This window comes from Macaca fascicularis, chromosome 15, assembly GCF_037993035.2.
Source record: "Macaca fascicularis isolate 582-1 chromosome 15, T2T-MFA8v1.1".
Taxonomy (NCBI): domain Eukaryota; kingdom Metazoa; phylum Chordata; class Mammalia; order Primates; family Cercopithecidae; genus Macaca; species Macaca fascicularis.
The window spans coordinates 99,639,837-99,657,605 of NC_088389.1; the positions used below are offsets into that span (position 1 = coordinate 99,639,837).

Below are 17,769 nucleotides of genomic sequence, written 5' to 3' on the forward strand. Positions count from 1 at the left end.
TTAATTCCCTTGCCTCCCTACTGTCTGCTGAGTGGATAATTAAACATGAAGTACTATGCTTTGTTGAGATTATATGTTTTTAAAGGACTTGCGACAGGAAACTGAACGGCACCTTCGAAAGACGCACTTTGAGGGCCGGGTGCGGTGGCTCACACCTGTAATCTCAGCACTGTGGGAGGCTGAGGCAGGCAGATCACAGGGTCTTGAGTTCAAGACCAGCCTGGCCAACATGGCGAAACCCTATCTCTACCAAAAATACAAAAAGTATCTGGGCACGGTGGCGGGCACCTGTAGTCCCAGCTACTCGGGAGGCTGAGGCAGGAGAATCGTTTAAACCCAGGAGGCGAAGGTTGCAGTGAGCAGTGCATTCTAGCCTGGGCAACAGGGCGAGACTCTGTCTCAAAAAAAAAAAAAAAGAAAAGAAAAAGGTTTTGAGAAGAAAACCACTAACTTCCAACAAGTTTAAGATTATGAGAACAGAATTCAGACAAAGACACATTCTAGCTGTGTCTTCATGCTGAGAAAGATACAAGCTTGTAGAAACTATTGGTTGTTGGTTTCTCTGCTTTACTGCTTAAGAGTGTGGACACTGGAGTTGACTGCTTGGGTCTCTGTCACTTAACGTGCTGTGTGATATTGAGCAGATTACCTTGTCTCTCTGTGCCTCCAGTTTTTCATTTGTAAAACAGAGATAATAGTATTACCTAGCTTATAGAGTTGTTGAGAAGATTGAATGCAAATAAGCTTTGTAACACTGACACATGGAAAGCACTCAATCCGTGCTATTAGCAAAACCTTTATGGAGGGTTGAGAAAACATGTGCTTGTTTCAGATTTGCATAAAATTCCCATCTTGGAGCCATTATGATAATCCTTCCTGCATGTGGCCTAATAATAACCTCAAGTGATTTTATTTTGATTCTTCATCTCTCAGCCACCCCCCTGGGAGGAATAACAGGAGCTGTGTGTCTATATATCTAGAGCTCTCTGATAATGAGTAGATGAGATGAACAGGCCTTTGGGTTGACTGGCTTCCTGGTTCTTTTTCTCATTCAGGTGCTGGAAAGCTTCAAGATCATGGACTACAGCCTTCTGTTGGGAATTCATTTCCTGGACCATTCCCTCAAAGAGAAAGAGGAGGAGACCTCACAAAATGTGCCTGATGCTAAGCGGCCTGGGATGCAGAAGGTTCTCTACTCAACAGCCATGGAATCTATCCAGGGTCCAGGGAAATCTGGAGATGGGATCATCACAGAGAACCCAGACACGTAAGTATAGCCACACACCCACCCACCCTCTTGATTGTGGTAGCCCACGTCACTGGGTAATTATAGACAGTCACATTCACCTTAGGGTGGGACTCCAGGAACTAATTTCTACTTGTGCTAAAATGGGTTAAACTGGTCTCCATTTCTATTCATTTAAAGATAACTAGATGAGTGGCAGTTCCTCCAGTTATTACTCCTTCATCCACTTGGTTTCTTTTTTCAAATGGCTCCATTTTTTTTTTTTTAAACAATGGCTGAAAATGTTTTTGTCCCCGTTAACTACATATTCAAAACATTCACTGCAAGAGGAAAGAATAAACTTTGAATTTGAATAAACATGTTTTATTGTTTATTTTTTTATTTTTTTGAGACAGAGTCTCCCTCTGTCACCCAGCCTGGGGGGCAGTGGTGCCATCTCAGTCCACTGCAACCTCCACCTCCCAGGTTCAAGCAATTCTCCTGCCTCAGCCTCCAAAGTAACTGGAATTACAAACATGCACCACTACATCTGGCTAATTTTTGTATTTTTAGTAGAGATGGAGTTTCACCATGTTGCCCAGGCTGGTCTCACACTCTTGGCCTCATGTGATTCACCTGCCTTGGCTTCCCAAAGTTCTGCGATTATAGGTATGAGCCACTGAGCCCAGCCTGAATAAAGATGTTTTAAGCAAATACACAATGAGAATGATGTTTGCAATTCAGAGCTTTTTATCTGCCTAAGGGGATTCTGTTGTTCTAGTCTTGCACCCTGGCAGATGTGGTCTCTCTCAGCCAGATGTGATAGTAACTACAGGATTAATTTGCATGTATAAAGTGCATATTGACTAGCAGAAACAATTGCAACCAAAGTAAGTTATTGAAATGGTAGACTGCATCAGGTATGCGTACTAGCTGAGCAAGGAGACTGGAAGAAAGAAATCATTTTCCACGGCCATAAATGCCTGCCTTCTAGAATTCTCCAACAGTGACTAAACCATGGGCATATTTCACTTTTGTAAAGGACATTAACACATATTAAATCTTTTGAAAAGTTATTTCTTGCAAATCAATCTAAATGTCCAATAATCAGTTAAATTATCCTGTATCAGTGAAATACAATAAGGCTATTAAAAACCACATTAGCATTGAATATAAGGAAATGTTTATCATTTAGCAAGTAAAAAATGTAATAAATAATACCCCTTCTCGACTAATACACACACACACACACACATATACACTAGAAAAGTGTACCGGATGTTAATAGTAGTTATCTTTGCATCCTAGGAATAACTGTTTAATTATATTTTTCCTTTGTGTTTTTCTGTATTTTATTTTTTAAAGTAAATATACATTACTCTTTTGATCAGAAAAAAAGGTATTGCATTTTTTAAAAGGAATATTTTATAATGGTCTAAAAATTCTTGCTCATAGTTTAAAGTAGGAACAAGTTTTAAATTGAATTCTTCCCATCCAGCTCTTCAGAGTTAGCAGTTATCATATTATTCTCCTTTGTAGGGAAGTATTAATACATCATTCTGGATTCCCAGGATGACCTTAACTGATGCCCAAAAAACAAAAAGAAAAGAACAAACAAAAAAAAGATAAGTGGGAGATAGCCCAGAATTCTTAAAAACGGTCTATTTTTATTTTCAGTCTATTTATTAGAAATGATTTTTTAACTTTCTATTCTTATAATATGTAATCAAATATTTTCTCTTTTGCTCTATCAACAGAATGGGAGGCATTCCAGCTAAAAGCCATAGGGGAGAAAAGCTACTTTTATTTATGGGCATTATTGACATTCTACAATCGTATAGGTAAGAAGTTTGAGGAGTAGTCTTTTATTATTTCAAAATCAATCTACAAAAGCTTCTGAAAAATCACCAAATGAGAGTGATGTTACATTCTCTTTTTAATTTTTCCATGGATGTTTAGGTTAATGAAGAAGTTAGAACATTCCTGGAAAGCTCTTGTTTATGATGGGGTAAGTGACCTATTTTCCTTATTACACTGTATATATTTCTGCTTTCTCAGAGACTTCAGAGTATGCGCAGAAAACTGTGTTGCTACACTCTAAGAGGAAATGAAACAACGGTGTTTATAAACTCAGAATCTTAGGCTAGTAGATCAGTTCAAATTTGAGAATAAAGACAACATAAATTTGAATAACTATTCAAATATATGACATCCAGCCTAGCGGCCAGAAAAACAAAATGATATCTGTGTCTGTGTGAAATCCAAAGGACCTAACTTTGAGAGGGTCTTTTTCTGTAGGGATGATCAGGAGGGCAGTTGAAATGAAGTTCTCACACAACCAAGCTACGGTAAATGTGAGCCCTGACTCTGATGGTGGACAGCCTGGATTTGAACTCTGCATTCACTGCTGAACTAGCCATGTGACCAGGCACAGTGCTGGTTATGTAGCCTCTTACCCTTGTTTATCACCTATACCAGGGGGATAGTAATGACACCTGCCTGGTGTGAGCATGGGACAAAATAATGCATTTCAGTGTTCAACACAATGCCTAACAAATACAGACACAGAAAGTGAAAACTTTTTAATTGGTATGTGTTTCTGCATCAACATTTATACATGCTAGCTGCCTGAGGATGTCTTTTTTTTAATTATTATTATTATTATTATTATTATTTTTGAGATGGAGTCTTGCTCTGTCACCCAGGCTGGAGTGCAGTGGTGCGATCTCGGCTTGCTGCAACCTCCACCTCCCGGGGTCAAGCAATTCTCCTGCCTCAGCCTCCTGAGTAGCTGGGTCTACAGGCGTGTGCCACCACGCCTGGCAAATTTTTGTATTTTTAGTAGAGTCAGGGTTTCACCATGTTGACCAGGCTGGTCTTGGACTCTTGACCTCAGGTGATCCACCTGCCTTGGCCTCCCAAAGTGCAGGGATTGCAGGTGTAAGCTGAGAATGTCTTAATTGATGTAACTGAAGAAAAACATCAGTTATCAAAGAGCAGTTTCTCCCATCTTTCTCTCTCCTTTCTCACATTCTGTCTCTGTCTCTGTCTCTGTCTCTGTCTCTCTCTCTCTCTCACTGTCACACACACACACACACACACACACACACACACACACACACACACACACACACACACACACACACAGAGTTCCATCTAGACATTAGATTTCTACTTCCTGCTACTAACAACATTTATTGGCCTAAGTTAATAACTTGAAGTGGCAATTCCAAAAAATATTTTTGTCAAGGATTTGGTCACACATTTCCTCTTAAGATGTTAGCAGATACTTTCTTTTGAAAGAGAATAAATTATAGATGATATTCTTCTTCTTTTTTGGAAAGGAACACATAATTTCTCAGTTCTGTGGAAGACTGTTAATAACCTTTCAGCATGAAAGATCTACATTTTGTCCACTGGCTAAGGACTGACTGCAGTCAGAATGCACTTTTAAACAGCAGGTTCACACATTTATTTCCAAGAAGTAACCTCTAAGCTGGGTGTAGGGGCATGTGCTGGTAGTCCTGGCTACTCAGGAGACTGGGGAGGATGATCGCTTGAGCCCAGGAGTTCAAGTCCAGTCTTGAATATAGTGAGACCCTGTCTCTAAAAGAAAAATTTTAATTAAAAAAAAAAGAATTAACCTCGATCTTACTCAAATAAAAAATTCCTCCTATGAAAGAAGGTCAATATGGTAGGTGAATTTTAGGTTTCCTTCAAGCTGAGAAAGGAAGGGACTGCATACACAGTACCTTGAACATTGAAGGGGAAAGAGTGAATACCCTCATTCCATTCCCCTTCTGTTTTCTGAGACCGTTTCAGTTTCCTGTTACCAGATGGATCTGAATCGTCTAGCCTTGTACTGACCAGGTGCTTCTAAGCTTCCCCCACCTTTGTCTATTTAAAACTGAACACATTGCAGGGAGACCAAGGCGGACGGATCACTTGAGGTCAGGAGTTCGAGACCAGCCTGGCCAACATGACGAAACCCTGTCTCTACTAAAAATAAAAAATTAGCCGGGCGTGGTGGCACATGCCTGTAATCCCAGCTACTCAGGAGGCTGAGGCAGGAGAATCGCTTGAACCCAGGAGGCAGATGTTGCAATGAGCCAAGATTGTGCTACTGCCCTCCAGCCTGGGCGACAGAGCAAGACTACATCTCTAAATAAATAAATAAATAAATAAACAAACAAACCTATCATTTGTTTTTCATTTTTTTAATGAAAATTTCTGTGCTGTATATATCACGAACTTATTTTTGTTTCTTCAGACATGGCTCTTACTTAAACAGTGTTTATTCATTCCAAAGGGAACAACAATGTAACTTCTCTATGTAACTTCTCTTTATAGGCAAGGGCTGAACCTTGATCCTCTATGGATACCCCTTAGGCTCTTGCCTTCTACTGATATTTCTAAATTACTGCCTTGTTGGAAGAATGTGTCCACTTCAGGCCAGAAAGAGTACATTTTAAAAGATGTAGCAGGGCCAGACGCACTGGCTCACGCCTGTAATCTCAGCATTTTGGGAGACCGAGGAGGGCAGATCACTTGAGGTCAGGAGTTTGAGACCAGCCTGGCCAACATGGTCAAAACCTCTCTACTAAAAATACAAAAACTAGCCGGGTGCGGTGGTGGGTGCCTGTAATCCCAGCTACTCATGATGCTGACACAAGAGAATCACTTGAACCCGGGAGGCAGGAGGTTGCAGTGAGCCGAGATCCGCCACTGCACTCCAGCCTGGCAACAGAGCAAGAGTGTCTCAAAAAAAGAAAAAAAAAGAAAAGAAATTTCTCTATTGGAGTCCATAAACCTGAATTCAAAATGAAGCATTATAGAAGCAAATTTACTATGTCTGCAAGTGTACAGCTTAGATACATGATTTGGATAAATGATTACTAAATAAACATAGAAAATTAGCTCCTGCATCCATCCCCTTTCCCTTCATCCACCCCCTTTCCTGAATTTGTAATCAAATGACCCTTCAGCCCTAAAGACTCCTGCCAAGCACGAGAGAAGAATGGAGTTAACAGTTTAATTCAATTCAACTCTACACAATCAGCAGATAATTCAGGGCAAAGGAGTCATCTGTTAGCCTTGTCTCCTAGGAATCCTCCTAGCATCTCCTCACCTTGTTATTGGGAGATGAGACTAGAACTATTTTTTAGCTTAAACGTCAATGTCACTCTTACATTAGGATAGTTTTGTTTATGCCCCCAATTTTTGTTCATGATTAAGGGAGTTACCCTTCATTCCAGATGACACTTGATGCACTGATTGCCTGTATGTAAAAAAAGAAATTAAAAACTTCTCCCGGGACACAATGTTGTGAATGAGGACAGCTGTTTTGACTGATGTAGCACAGTTTTTTTGCTGACTCTCCCCTGCTCGGTTTGGTCTTCAGTGTCTAGAATCTTTGTTCCGATTGAGTCTATGCCCTCCTCCCTCAGCCCCAGACTCCTGGGCCCCGGGGGACACAGGGCATTCCTGTTCTCTATCTCTGGGCCACCTTTGGTTAAGAATGTTGGCTAACAGAGAACCAACTGCATAGATCTCTCTTCTGACTTGAGATGAGCACTAAGAGGTGACCCTGTGATCCTGTTTTTTTGTCTTTTCAGGACACTGTTTCCGTTCATAGACCAAGCTTTTATGCAGACAGATTTCTAAAGTTCATGAATTCCAGAGTTTTCAAGAAAATTCAAGGTAAGATTCTTATGAAATTTTTTTTTTTTTACTTTTAGCAGCTAATTTCATTATGTATCTTTGCAAAATCTTTATTGGAAGAACTAACGCATTTCTCTCGCTGCAGCAGTTATCACTTAGTAATTATGGTTAAGTAACCCAGTCTGGTGTTTATTGATGTCCTAATCATTAGAGTCCTGTTTAGTGGTGAAAAAATTTAGAAGCTATCTAAATGTCCAACCATATAATATATCGGTTGAATATGTTATGATACAGTCAAATAATGGAATAGTATGCAACCAATAAAAAAGATGTGTTAGCAGCACGTTTAGTTTGTTAAATATAGATGTATTCACCTTATATGTAGTTATCAGTGTGTATACCTTAAATGCACAGCAGAATTCTAATGGAATATACAAAACAGCAGTTATTCTCATGGGACATTCTCCAGGATAGATCATATGTTAGGCCACAAAACAAGTCTCAATAAATTTTAAATGATTGAAATCATACAAAGTATCTTTTCTGATCACAATGGAATGAATCAATAAACAGTGAAAACTGAAAACTTGACAAGTATTTGAAAATTAAACTACACACTCTTAAACTACCAATGAGTTAAAGAAGAAATTACAAGGAAATTAGAAAAACCTCAGAGATGAATGAAAATGAAAACAAACCTACCAAAAATTTATGGGATGCTGTGAAGGCATTGCTCAGAGGAAAATTTATAGCTGTAAACTCTTACCTTAAAAAAAAAAAAAGGAGGCCGGGCGCGGTAATCCTAGCACTTTGGGAGGCTGAGGTGGGCAGATTACTTGAGGTCAAGGGTTCAAGACCAACCTGGCCAACATGGCGAAACCCTGTCTCTACTAAAAATACAAAAATTAGCCAGGTGTGGTGGCGTGCACCTGTAATCCTAACTACTTAGGAGGGTGAGGCAAGAGACTTGCTTGAACCCAGGAGGCAGAGGTTGCAGTGAGCCAAGATCATGCCACGCTATTCCAGCCTGGGCACCAGAGTAAGACTGCATATCAAAAAAAAAAAAAGAAAGAAAGAAAAAAGAAAAATATCAAATCAATACCCTAACTTTAAACCTTGAGTAACTACAAACAGAAGAGGAAACTAAACCCAAAGCTAACAATGCTTATTCCAGATCAAGGGAGTATGTGGGCTTTTATTTTCCTTTATATTGATATTTATTAAATTTTCTACAATTAATATATCGTATCTGTGGGAAGTTTTTAAGACATGTGAAAGGAGAAAATAACCCTATATATAGTTGTTTTATCATTTTGCTATTCTGTGATCCAATTTCATAAACTAAAACATGATAATTTAGCCACACACAACTGAAAAAATAGAATGTTCATGTTTTATATTTAAATAAGACGAATTTTCCTGGTAATATTTATTGGAGATTTTTTAATTAATGAAAGTCAAATACTTGCAATGTAAAAATTTTGGAAAATACAAGAAGATGAAAAAAAAATGAAAATTCTTGAAATGCCACAACCCAGAGATATCCACTGCTAATATTTTGATGTACTTTCTACCAATCTTTATTTCTATGCTTTGTGTATTTACATTAAAATGATAGCATAATGGTACACAATTTTAGGTATAGTACTCTTTTTTCACATAGCATTGTAACACGTATAGTTTATGTTATATTTTCCATATCATTGTATATTCTACAGGGCACCATTTGAAATTGCAACACATTAAAATTATATGAGTGTGATATAATCTATTTTTTTTTGCCGGAATCTATTTAATCATTCTTTCAGTATTGGGCATTTACATTGTTTCTCCTTTTTCTATTTCTTACTAGTTTATGAACATAATTTCAGACAAATGTTGTGTCCAAATTTAGGATTATTTCTGTAGAATGGATTCCAAGAAAGGGGTACTAGGGTAATAAAATGCACGTAACTGCACAGAGAGATTGTGCCACAGAAGGCTCCCATGAGAGCCTGTATTTTACCAGCCAGCATTGTGGTTTTAAATTATGCCACTCTGATAAGTAAAAAATGTTATCTGATTGATTTATTTTGCATTTCTTAAGTACTGGTAAGGTTCAACCCTTATTCATATTTATTAGCCATTTGTAGTTCCTTTGAGAATTGAGCTTTGTAACATTTGACCATTTATATTGGGTGTTTTTTTTTTTCCAAATTATTAATATCAATTCCATGTGTTAAAGATACTAACCCCTTTTTTAACCTTATTTTACTCTAAGGGAAACTTTCTTCCACATTTGACTCTCCCAATGGTATCTTAAAATTGCTGTCAAATTGACATCACCATAAATTATTTGCCCAAGGTTTCTTTGGCCTAGAATAGACTATAAGATAGTGTTTATTGAGACTGCAAGCTTACATGAATACCAGCTTGTGGTTCCTTGTTTTGTTTTGTTTTGTTTTGTTTTTTTGAGACAGGGTCTCACTCTATCACCCAGGCCGGACTGCAGTGGTACGATTTTGGCTCGCTGCGACCTCTGTCTCCCGGGTTCAAGCGATTCTTCTGCCACAGCCTCCCGAGTAGCTGGGATTACAAGCATGCACCACCACGCCCAGCTGGTTTTTGCTTTTAGTAAAGATGGGTTTTGTCATGTTGGCCAGGCTGTCTTGAACTCCTAGCCTGAAGCGACCCACCCACCTCAGCCTCCCAAAGTACTGGGATTACAGGCTTAAGCCACTGCGCCCTGCTGTGGTTCCAATTTTTAAGAAAGATTTTTTCACCTTTCTTAGCCCTGTGCCAAGATTGGAAAAACATGGGTTTCACTGCAACCCCCGGTGCATTTTGGAGGATGCAGCCCTTTAATGTTCCAGCTTTGGTGAGCCTCCCTTAGGAGACTCCCCACCTTAGGAGGTTTTTCTTTCTTAGGGGCATATAAATTAATGGTACGATCAATGGCATCTTCAATTTCATAAAATATGGCATGTGTCACAGATTTTTCCAGTTTGGAGAATGTATCAGGTTTTTAATGGAACAAGTTTTTTAACTCATAGGTAATCAAATCTATTGACATTTTCCCATTTTGATTTTTTATTTTATTATCTATTTTTTAATAATAGCTTTATTGAGATAGAATTAAGATGTGTACGCTTCACCCTTTTAAAGCATACAGGCTTACGATTCTTGATTTATTCACAAAGTTATGCAATCATCACCGTTTTCTAATTTTTAAAATTAATTAATTTATTTATTTTGAGATGGAGTTTCAGTCTGTTGCTCAGGTTGGAGTGCAGTGGCGCAATCTTGGCTAACTGCAACCTCTGCCTCCTGGGTTCAAGTGATTCTCCTTTCTTAGCCTCCCAAATAGCTGGGATTACAGGCGTGAGCCAGCACACCCAGCTAATTTTTGTATTTTTAGTAGAGATGGGGTTTCACCATGTTGGCCATGCTGGTCTTGAACTGCTGACCTCAGGTAATCCACCCGCCTCAGCCTCCCAAAGTGCTCGGATTATAGGCATGAGCCACCATGCCCGGCGATTTTCTAATTTTAGAAAATTTTCATTACCCTAAAAAGAAACCACATACCCATTAGCAGTCACTCCCCATTCCATCCTCTTCCCAGCCCCTGGCAACTACTGATTTACTTTCTGTCTCTATGGTTTTGCCTATTCTGGCATTTCATATAAATCATATAATGTGAACTTTTCTGTTTGGCTTTTTGCACTTAACAGAATATTTTTGAGATTTATCTGTAGCATCGTAGCATGTATCAGTAATTATTCTTTTTATTGCAGAGTATTCCGTTATATTGATATACCATAGTTTGTTTATTCATCAGTTGATGGATATTTGGTATGTTTCCATTTTGGCTATTATGAATAATGCTGTTACGAACATTCATGGACAAGGTTTTGTACGGGCATATATTTTCATTTCTTCTGAATATATACCTAGAAGTGGAATTGCTGGGTCAGATGGTAACTCTCTGATAACATTTTAAGGAACTGTCAACTCTTTTCCAAAGCAGCTGCATCATTTTACAATCCCACCAGCAATGTATACAGGTTCCAGTTTCTCTGCATCCTCACTGACATGTTATTGCCTTTTTTTCTTTTGGCCATCCTGGTAGGTATGAACTAGTATCTCACTGTGGTTTTGATTTACATTTCTCTAATGACTGATGATATTAAACACCTTGTATGTGCTTATTGGCAATTTATATCTTCTTTGGAGAAATGCTCATTCAAACCCTTTGTCCCTTTTTAGTTGAGTTGTCTTTTTATTATTGAGTTGTAAGAGTTCTTTGTATATTCCGGAAACAAGTCCGTTATCAGATATATGATTTGCAAACATTTTCTTCCATTCTGTGGGTTGTCTTTTTACTTTTTTGATAGTGTCTTTTGAAGCACAGCATTTTTTAATTTTGATGTCCAATTTTTTTCCTCTTGTTGCTGCTGCTTTTGGTGTGATCTAAGAAAGCATTGCCTAACCCAAGGTCATGAAGATTTACTCTCATGTTTTCTTTGAAGAGTGTTATAGTTTTAGCTCTTACATTTAGGTTTGTGATTCATTCTGATTTAATTTTTTTGTATATGATAGGAGGTAGAATCTATCTTCATTCTTTTGCATGTGGATAGCCAGTTGTTTCCCCACCATTTGTTGAAAAGCCTATTCCTTCCCCCGGTTGAATTATCTTGGCACTCTTATTGAAAATCATCATGAGAAAACATAAACCAGACCAAAAAAAAGAAAAGAAAGTCGATTGACCACAAGTATACGGGTTTACTTATTGACTCTTGCATCTGTTCTATTGATCAATATGCCTACCCTCATACCAGTACCATACTATCCTGATTACTTCTCGTTTGTATTGTTAAGTTTCATGATCAAGAAGTGTGAGTCCTTCTACTACTCTTTTTCAGACTGTTTTGGCTATTCTGGGTCCTTGTATGTCCCTCTGAATTTTATAATGTTTGTTAATTTCTGGGGGGGAAGCGTAGCTGGTAGTTTGATAAAGATTGTGTTAAATTTGGGGAGAGTTGTCATCTTATATCTTACATCCCATAAATGTGGGATTCTTTTTATTTAAGTCTTATGCTTACAAAGGACTTCACCATTGAAGAATCAGATACATGTTCACCCATATTTTTCTTTTACCTTTTATAGATTGTTTTTTATGGTTTTTTTTTTTTCTTTAATCTAGGTTGTGTTCATTTTGGTGTATGAAGTGAGGGAGATCTAACCTTGTTTTTTCCCAGGTAGTTAACTGTTGTCCTAAATACCACTTATTGAATAAGATATTTCACTTCAAAGCACAGTCAAGTACTTCATCACTTTTGTTTATTGCGTAGATAGTAATGATAACGCTTATAGTCCTGCTACAGTGGGAGAGGCGATTCCTATCTGCTTTCCTTGCTTTATGTTTTCTAACATTTATCATGACCTATAATGACCTGTACTTTAGGTCCTATGCTATAGGTTTTACTTAATGCCTATCTCCTTTATTTAAATGTAAACTAGCTGGGCGCAGTGGCTCATGCCTGTAATCCCAAGACTTTGGGAGGCCAAGGTGGGCAGATCACGAGGTCAGGAGTTCGAGACCAGCCTGACCAACATGGTGAAACCCCATCTCTACTAAAAATACAAAAATTAGCCAGGCGTGGTGATGGGTGCCTGTAATCCCAGCTACTGGGAAGGCTGAGGCAGGAGAATCACTTGAACCCGGGAGGCAAAGGTTGCAGTGAGCCAAGATTGCGCCACTACACTCCAACCTGGGTGACACAGCAAGACTTCGTCTCAAAAAAAAAAAAAAAAAAAAATTGTAAGCCGACTGCCATATCCCCAGAACTTAGTGAAGGGGTGTGGGTTTGGAGGGTGCACATATTGTTATTTTTATTTGTTGAATGTATGAAGATACCATGACATGTATACTGGGTCCGATCTTCTCCTTAAGGTCCAGGACAGATCCCCACTACAGGGTAATTTTAACCATTCACTCCCTCTTCTGGCTCCACAGCTCATCCTTCCATCTGCTCATTCTCTTATATCATAGAAACAAGGCTCCTCAACACTCTATCTCTCTCCAGTTCCTGGTATATTTTTTCCTCCTTTACCATCACCCTATTGGAGATGAGAGTTGGATGTACTTGGTGTCTCACTTTTTTATCTCTTGTCACTATTCAGTGTTCTCCAGTGGCTTTTGATCCCACCACTCTCTCAAAATGTTCTTTTTGAGGTAATCAACAATCATTGCTTAAGCCATTGAACAACTTTCAGTCTTTTTTTTTTGAGGTGGAGTCTCTCTCTGTTGCCCAGGCTGGGGTGCAGTGGCATGATCTCAGCTCTCTGCAACCTCTGCCACCCAGGTTCAAGTGATTCTCCTGCCTCAGCCTCCTGAGTAGCTGGGACCACTGGCATGTGCCACTATGCCCAGCTGATTTTTGTATTTTAAGTTGAGACAGGGTTTTGCCATGTTGGCCAGGCTGGTCTCGACCTCCTGACCTCAAGTGATCCACCCACCTTGGCCTCCCAAATTGCTGGGATTACAGGTGTGAGCCACCGCACCCAGCCACTTTCAGTCTTCTTAAAACTCTCCAGCATTTGAGACCACTGATATCAGTTCTCTGTGAAATACTCTCTTCACTTGTCTTTCGTAACTCAGGACTTCCCTGGTTGCCTTCCAGCCTCTCTTCTCCTCCTTGGTATCCTTTGGAACCTTTTCATCCCTGCTTACTCTTATTGTGGTTGTTCCTCAGGGTCCAGGCTCTGACTTGGTCTCTTCTTATACAACACTTTGGGTAATTCCCCATTCTCCCAAGGGTTCAGTTACCATCTGTGTACTTGCAACTTACTCCCCACTCTTCTAGCAATTCCCCTTGCCTGTCCACTCCCCGAACTTAAGCATCCACTGGATTCCACAAGCTCAGCATGCCCAAAATTGAATTTAGCTGCTTACCACCCCAGAGTCTGCCTCTCTACCTGGGTCGACGTCCTATGGAAGGCCACCACAATCTGCCCAGTTATCCAGCCAGAACGCTGGCATCATCCTTTGACCCCTTCCTTCTGCTTACCACCCACGTGCAGTCACTCGGCAACACCTATCAGTCCTCACTCTGCAGTATCAGGAGTGCAGCCCTTCTCTCACAGTACCTCTCCTGATTCAGCCACTGTGTTTTTTTGGTTTACAGGTTTTATTTTATTTTATTTTTTTTGCATAAAGTTGTGGCCCCAAACAGGTCTCTTTGCCTCCCATCATGTACCCATTCAATCCAACTTCCCCACACACACCACAGCTAGAGGAATCAGTTTAAAATATAAATGTGCTCTTGCTGATTTCTGTTAAAACCCTTCCATGCTAATAATAATAATGCTAAAGGAAATAAACATCCATGGATTCCCTGGTGCACAAAGTCCTTAACTTTTACTTTGCAGATTTCCTGGCACACAGTAGGCACTCAATCGTTATTTGATGAATAATGCAATGAATGAATGGAATTTTTATCTAATACCACCATTTCAAAGGGAAGTTAAATTATTAGAAAAGTAGACACTTTAAAACACAACTTTAAGATGTTTCATCAACCATGGTTAATTCAAAGCCCTTCATGCCTAGAGGCATACTCCCCTCCCACCAAGAAAGTAGTACCTGGTCTTCAAGTTTCTTTTATGAAGTCAGTGTTTTTTAACCTTTTTAAATCCCTACATCCCACCCACAAGTGAGTCATTCTGCCAGTGTAATAATGTCTACAAAATCCTATAATATTTCCTGGAAATACTAGTCACCATTATGTTGAAACTTCACTGAAATTCTCCATACGGATAATTCGTCTAAAGTACTAAAGCTTAGTTTCCTGCATAGAATATAAGAGTTAAATTAATTTGTTAAAGAAAATAAACTGTTCTAAGATTTCAGAACAATAATGCATTCATGCAACAAACACTCATGCACCTATTATGTATCTAGCACCACACAAAGCACTGATTATATAGAAAGCTTTTTAAATATTGATTAGTTCCTCCCTCAATAATTTAATAGTCTGTTTTGAGCCAGAGATTGAAACATGTGACAGATCTATAATGAAACAGTTGCTAATATTTCCGAATATGCTACTATGGGTACATGGAGAGAAATAAGAGAAAAAAAAGACCAATTCTTCCAAAAGAGAGCTCACAGATAAAAAGATATTTCAACTAAATCCTGAAAATGTAACCCAGAGTTCATTAAGAAGAGAGACAGGAAGGGCATCTCAAGGAGAAAGAACAGCATGTGCAAAGGCCTAAGGGCAGAATGAATATGGTAGGTTCCAATATGGCAGAAGGGTGAGCTGAAAAGTGAACATAGAGGTAGTCGAGTGGCAGAATGCAAGGCTGGAAATGGGCACAGGATACCTACTGCCAGCCATGGTTGAGCCAAAGACAAATTCACGTGTTTCTGTCACACAAAAGGAAGCACCCAGCCACCCAAACCAGCTCTCAAGGTTACCCAATCAAAAGAGATCCTGAGAACTGAATTTCTGCAAAATCCAAGCTCTTGTCTGCTGAGTGAGATCATTCCTTTAAGGAAGAAACTCACCACTTGAGACAAAAGTGAACTCTTTGTTGTGGTGCTATGTGGTCTTGGCAGAGGTTTGTTTTCCGGTCTTCTCTGCTCCTCATTATATGTGATGCTGATAAAGAACAAAGGGTTACTTCTTTTTCCAGGCTTTTGGCCCTCACTCCATGAAATGCCATGAGTATAGGTCTTCTGAGTATCTTTTCCTCATTACACGGCTCTCACCCTGATCACATTTCCTTGGTACTGCCAAAAACCTTTTGATCATAGCTGTTTCTTCGTTTAGAGAAATAACACTGACCTAAGAACTATGATGTAGAAAAGCAGTTTTCAAACCTTTTGGTCTCAGGGCCACCTTACACCCTTAAAAATTATGAGGATACCAAAGAGCTTTTATGTGGGTGATAGCCTATATTTCACATATTAGAAATTAAAATTGAGAAAAGTTTAAAATATTTATTCTTACCAGTTAAGAAAAAAATTGCATGTTAACATCAATTTTTAACACAAATAATTACAAAAAATAATTATATTTTCTACAAATAATTTAGTGAGAAAAGTGGAATTGTTTTACCTTTTTTTTTTAATCCTTAATGTCTGGCTTAATAGAAGATAAGTTGGAGTCGCACATCTGCTTCTGAATTCAATATGTGGTGACATCACAGTCATGTAACATTTAGAAAACTCTACACATGTGAGAGAATGAAAGTGAAAAAGGCAAATAATGTCTTATGATGATGATGAAAATAATTTTAACATCATAGATCTTCTGAAAGGGTCTCCGAGACTCCCTAGTGGTTTCCAACCCACATCTGAGATCCTCTGATTTAGAAGTTTTAAAATACAGCCAGGCACAGTGGCTCATGCATGTAATCCTGGCACTTTGGGAGGCCACGGCAGGCAGATCACCTGAGGTCGTGAGTTCGAGACCAGCCTGACCAACATGGAGAAACCCCGTCTCTACTAAAAATACAAAATTAGCCGGGCGTGATGGTGCATGCCTGTAATCCCAGCTACTCGGGAGGCTGAGGCAGGAGAATCATTTGAACCCGGGAGGTGGAGGTTGCGGTGAGCCGAGATTGCACCATTGCACTCCAGTCTGGGCAACAAGAGCAAAACTCCATCTCAAAAAAAAAAAAAAAAAAAAAAAAGAAGTTGTTTTAAAATACTATATTGAAAGACAGGAGTTTATTAAAGGTCTATAAAAGTTAGCAGAGATGATAGGTTGATGAGTGCAGCAAGCCACCATGGCACATGTGTACCTATGTAACAAACCTGCACATTCAGCACATGTACCCTAGAACTTAAAGAAAAATAAAGTAAAATAAAATAAATAAAAGTTAGCAGATAGAATGTTAAGGCAGAGGCCAGTGTGATAATAATAGCTTCTCGTAAAACAAGTGTGACCACTATTTGAGAGAGTGGAGAATTAAGATAAACATGACTTATTTTTTAAACATTCAAAAATTTCTTCCCCTCAAAGAAAAACAAATTCAAGGTTTATCTTTTTTTCCCCTCAGTTTAACCAGAAAACAGAATACTAAAGAGCTAGAAAATGAACCACCTAGAAAGCAACTTAAGAAGAAAAGAAAGACACCTGAGGTTCATGCTTGCTAGTTCTGTGACCTTGGGCAAGCCACAATCTTTCCATTCTCAGTTTCTGGACCTAAAAAAAGGCCTTCCTCTTCCTCATACATGTGGATGATTTGAGATATGCAATGTGAATGTTGGCTTCCAGACTCTAAAGCCCTCCACAAATGTTATTTATTAGGATGATGATATTATTATGATTCTAAGACTGCTCGAGGGACAGATAAACCTTCCCTTCTCTTTAAGTGGAGAGATTGCCCTCCATTCTTCCCTCATTTGTGTGTCCCAAAGTCCTTCTCCAATTAAGTTCTTGCAAGCAGGCTCTGGGAAGGCCCCAGATGAGCTGTGTAATCTAAGCTTTGAGATTCCCAAGGCTCAACAGAATTACTCTAATACATTTACTATCAGACTACCCCTTTATGCAAACCTCTAAAGGAAGAGAAACACTGCCAAAAACATATTCAGGGAAAAGCATAAACAGGCCTCAACTTCCCTCTCCCCCTCCCTCCAAGGAAATTCTCTAGCAGTATTAAGCCAAGAAGAATTACTGCAGCAAAGAGTGAATGTAAATAAGGATGGCCCAGCTGCCACTTAAGCAACTTCCATGGACGTGTCCTCCATGAAGTCCCAGGCTTCAGCAAGCATGATTGATGGTGAAGTACATTTTCATTAGTTCAGGTTCCCAACACACTTCTGAAGTTGTAGACTGCTGTTTAGACAAAGATTGGAAGTGAATTATACGTCTGACATAAAACCATGACCT

At 39.0% G+C, this 17,769-nt stretch overlaps 1 protein-coding gene across 4 annotated transcripts in view; it reads left to right on the forward strand.

Annotated features, from left to right (window-relative positions):
- The window catches only part of PIP5K1B (phosphatidylinositol-4-phosphate 5-kinase type 1 beta), a 306,533-nt gene that overhangs the window by 211,438 nt on the left and 77,326 nt on the right, over positions 1-17,769 (forward strand). For all 4 annotated transcript variants that reach the window (XM_065530660.1, XM_065530659.1, XM_065530661.2 and 1 more), the window contains 4 exons: positions 1,056-1,267; positions 2,983-3,066; positions 3,185-3,233; positions 6,841-6,925. In XM_065530660.1, coding sequence (XP_065386732.1) covers positions 1,056-1,267; positions 2,983-3,066; positions 3,185-3,233; positions 6,841-6,925 — 430 coding nt within the window. The remainder of the gene's footprint in view (positions 1-1,055; positions 1,268-2,982; positions 3,067-3,184; positions 3,234-6,840; positions 6,926-17,769) is intronic.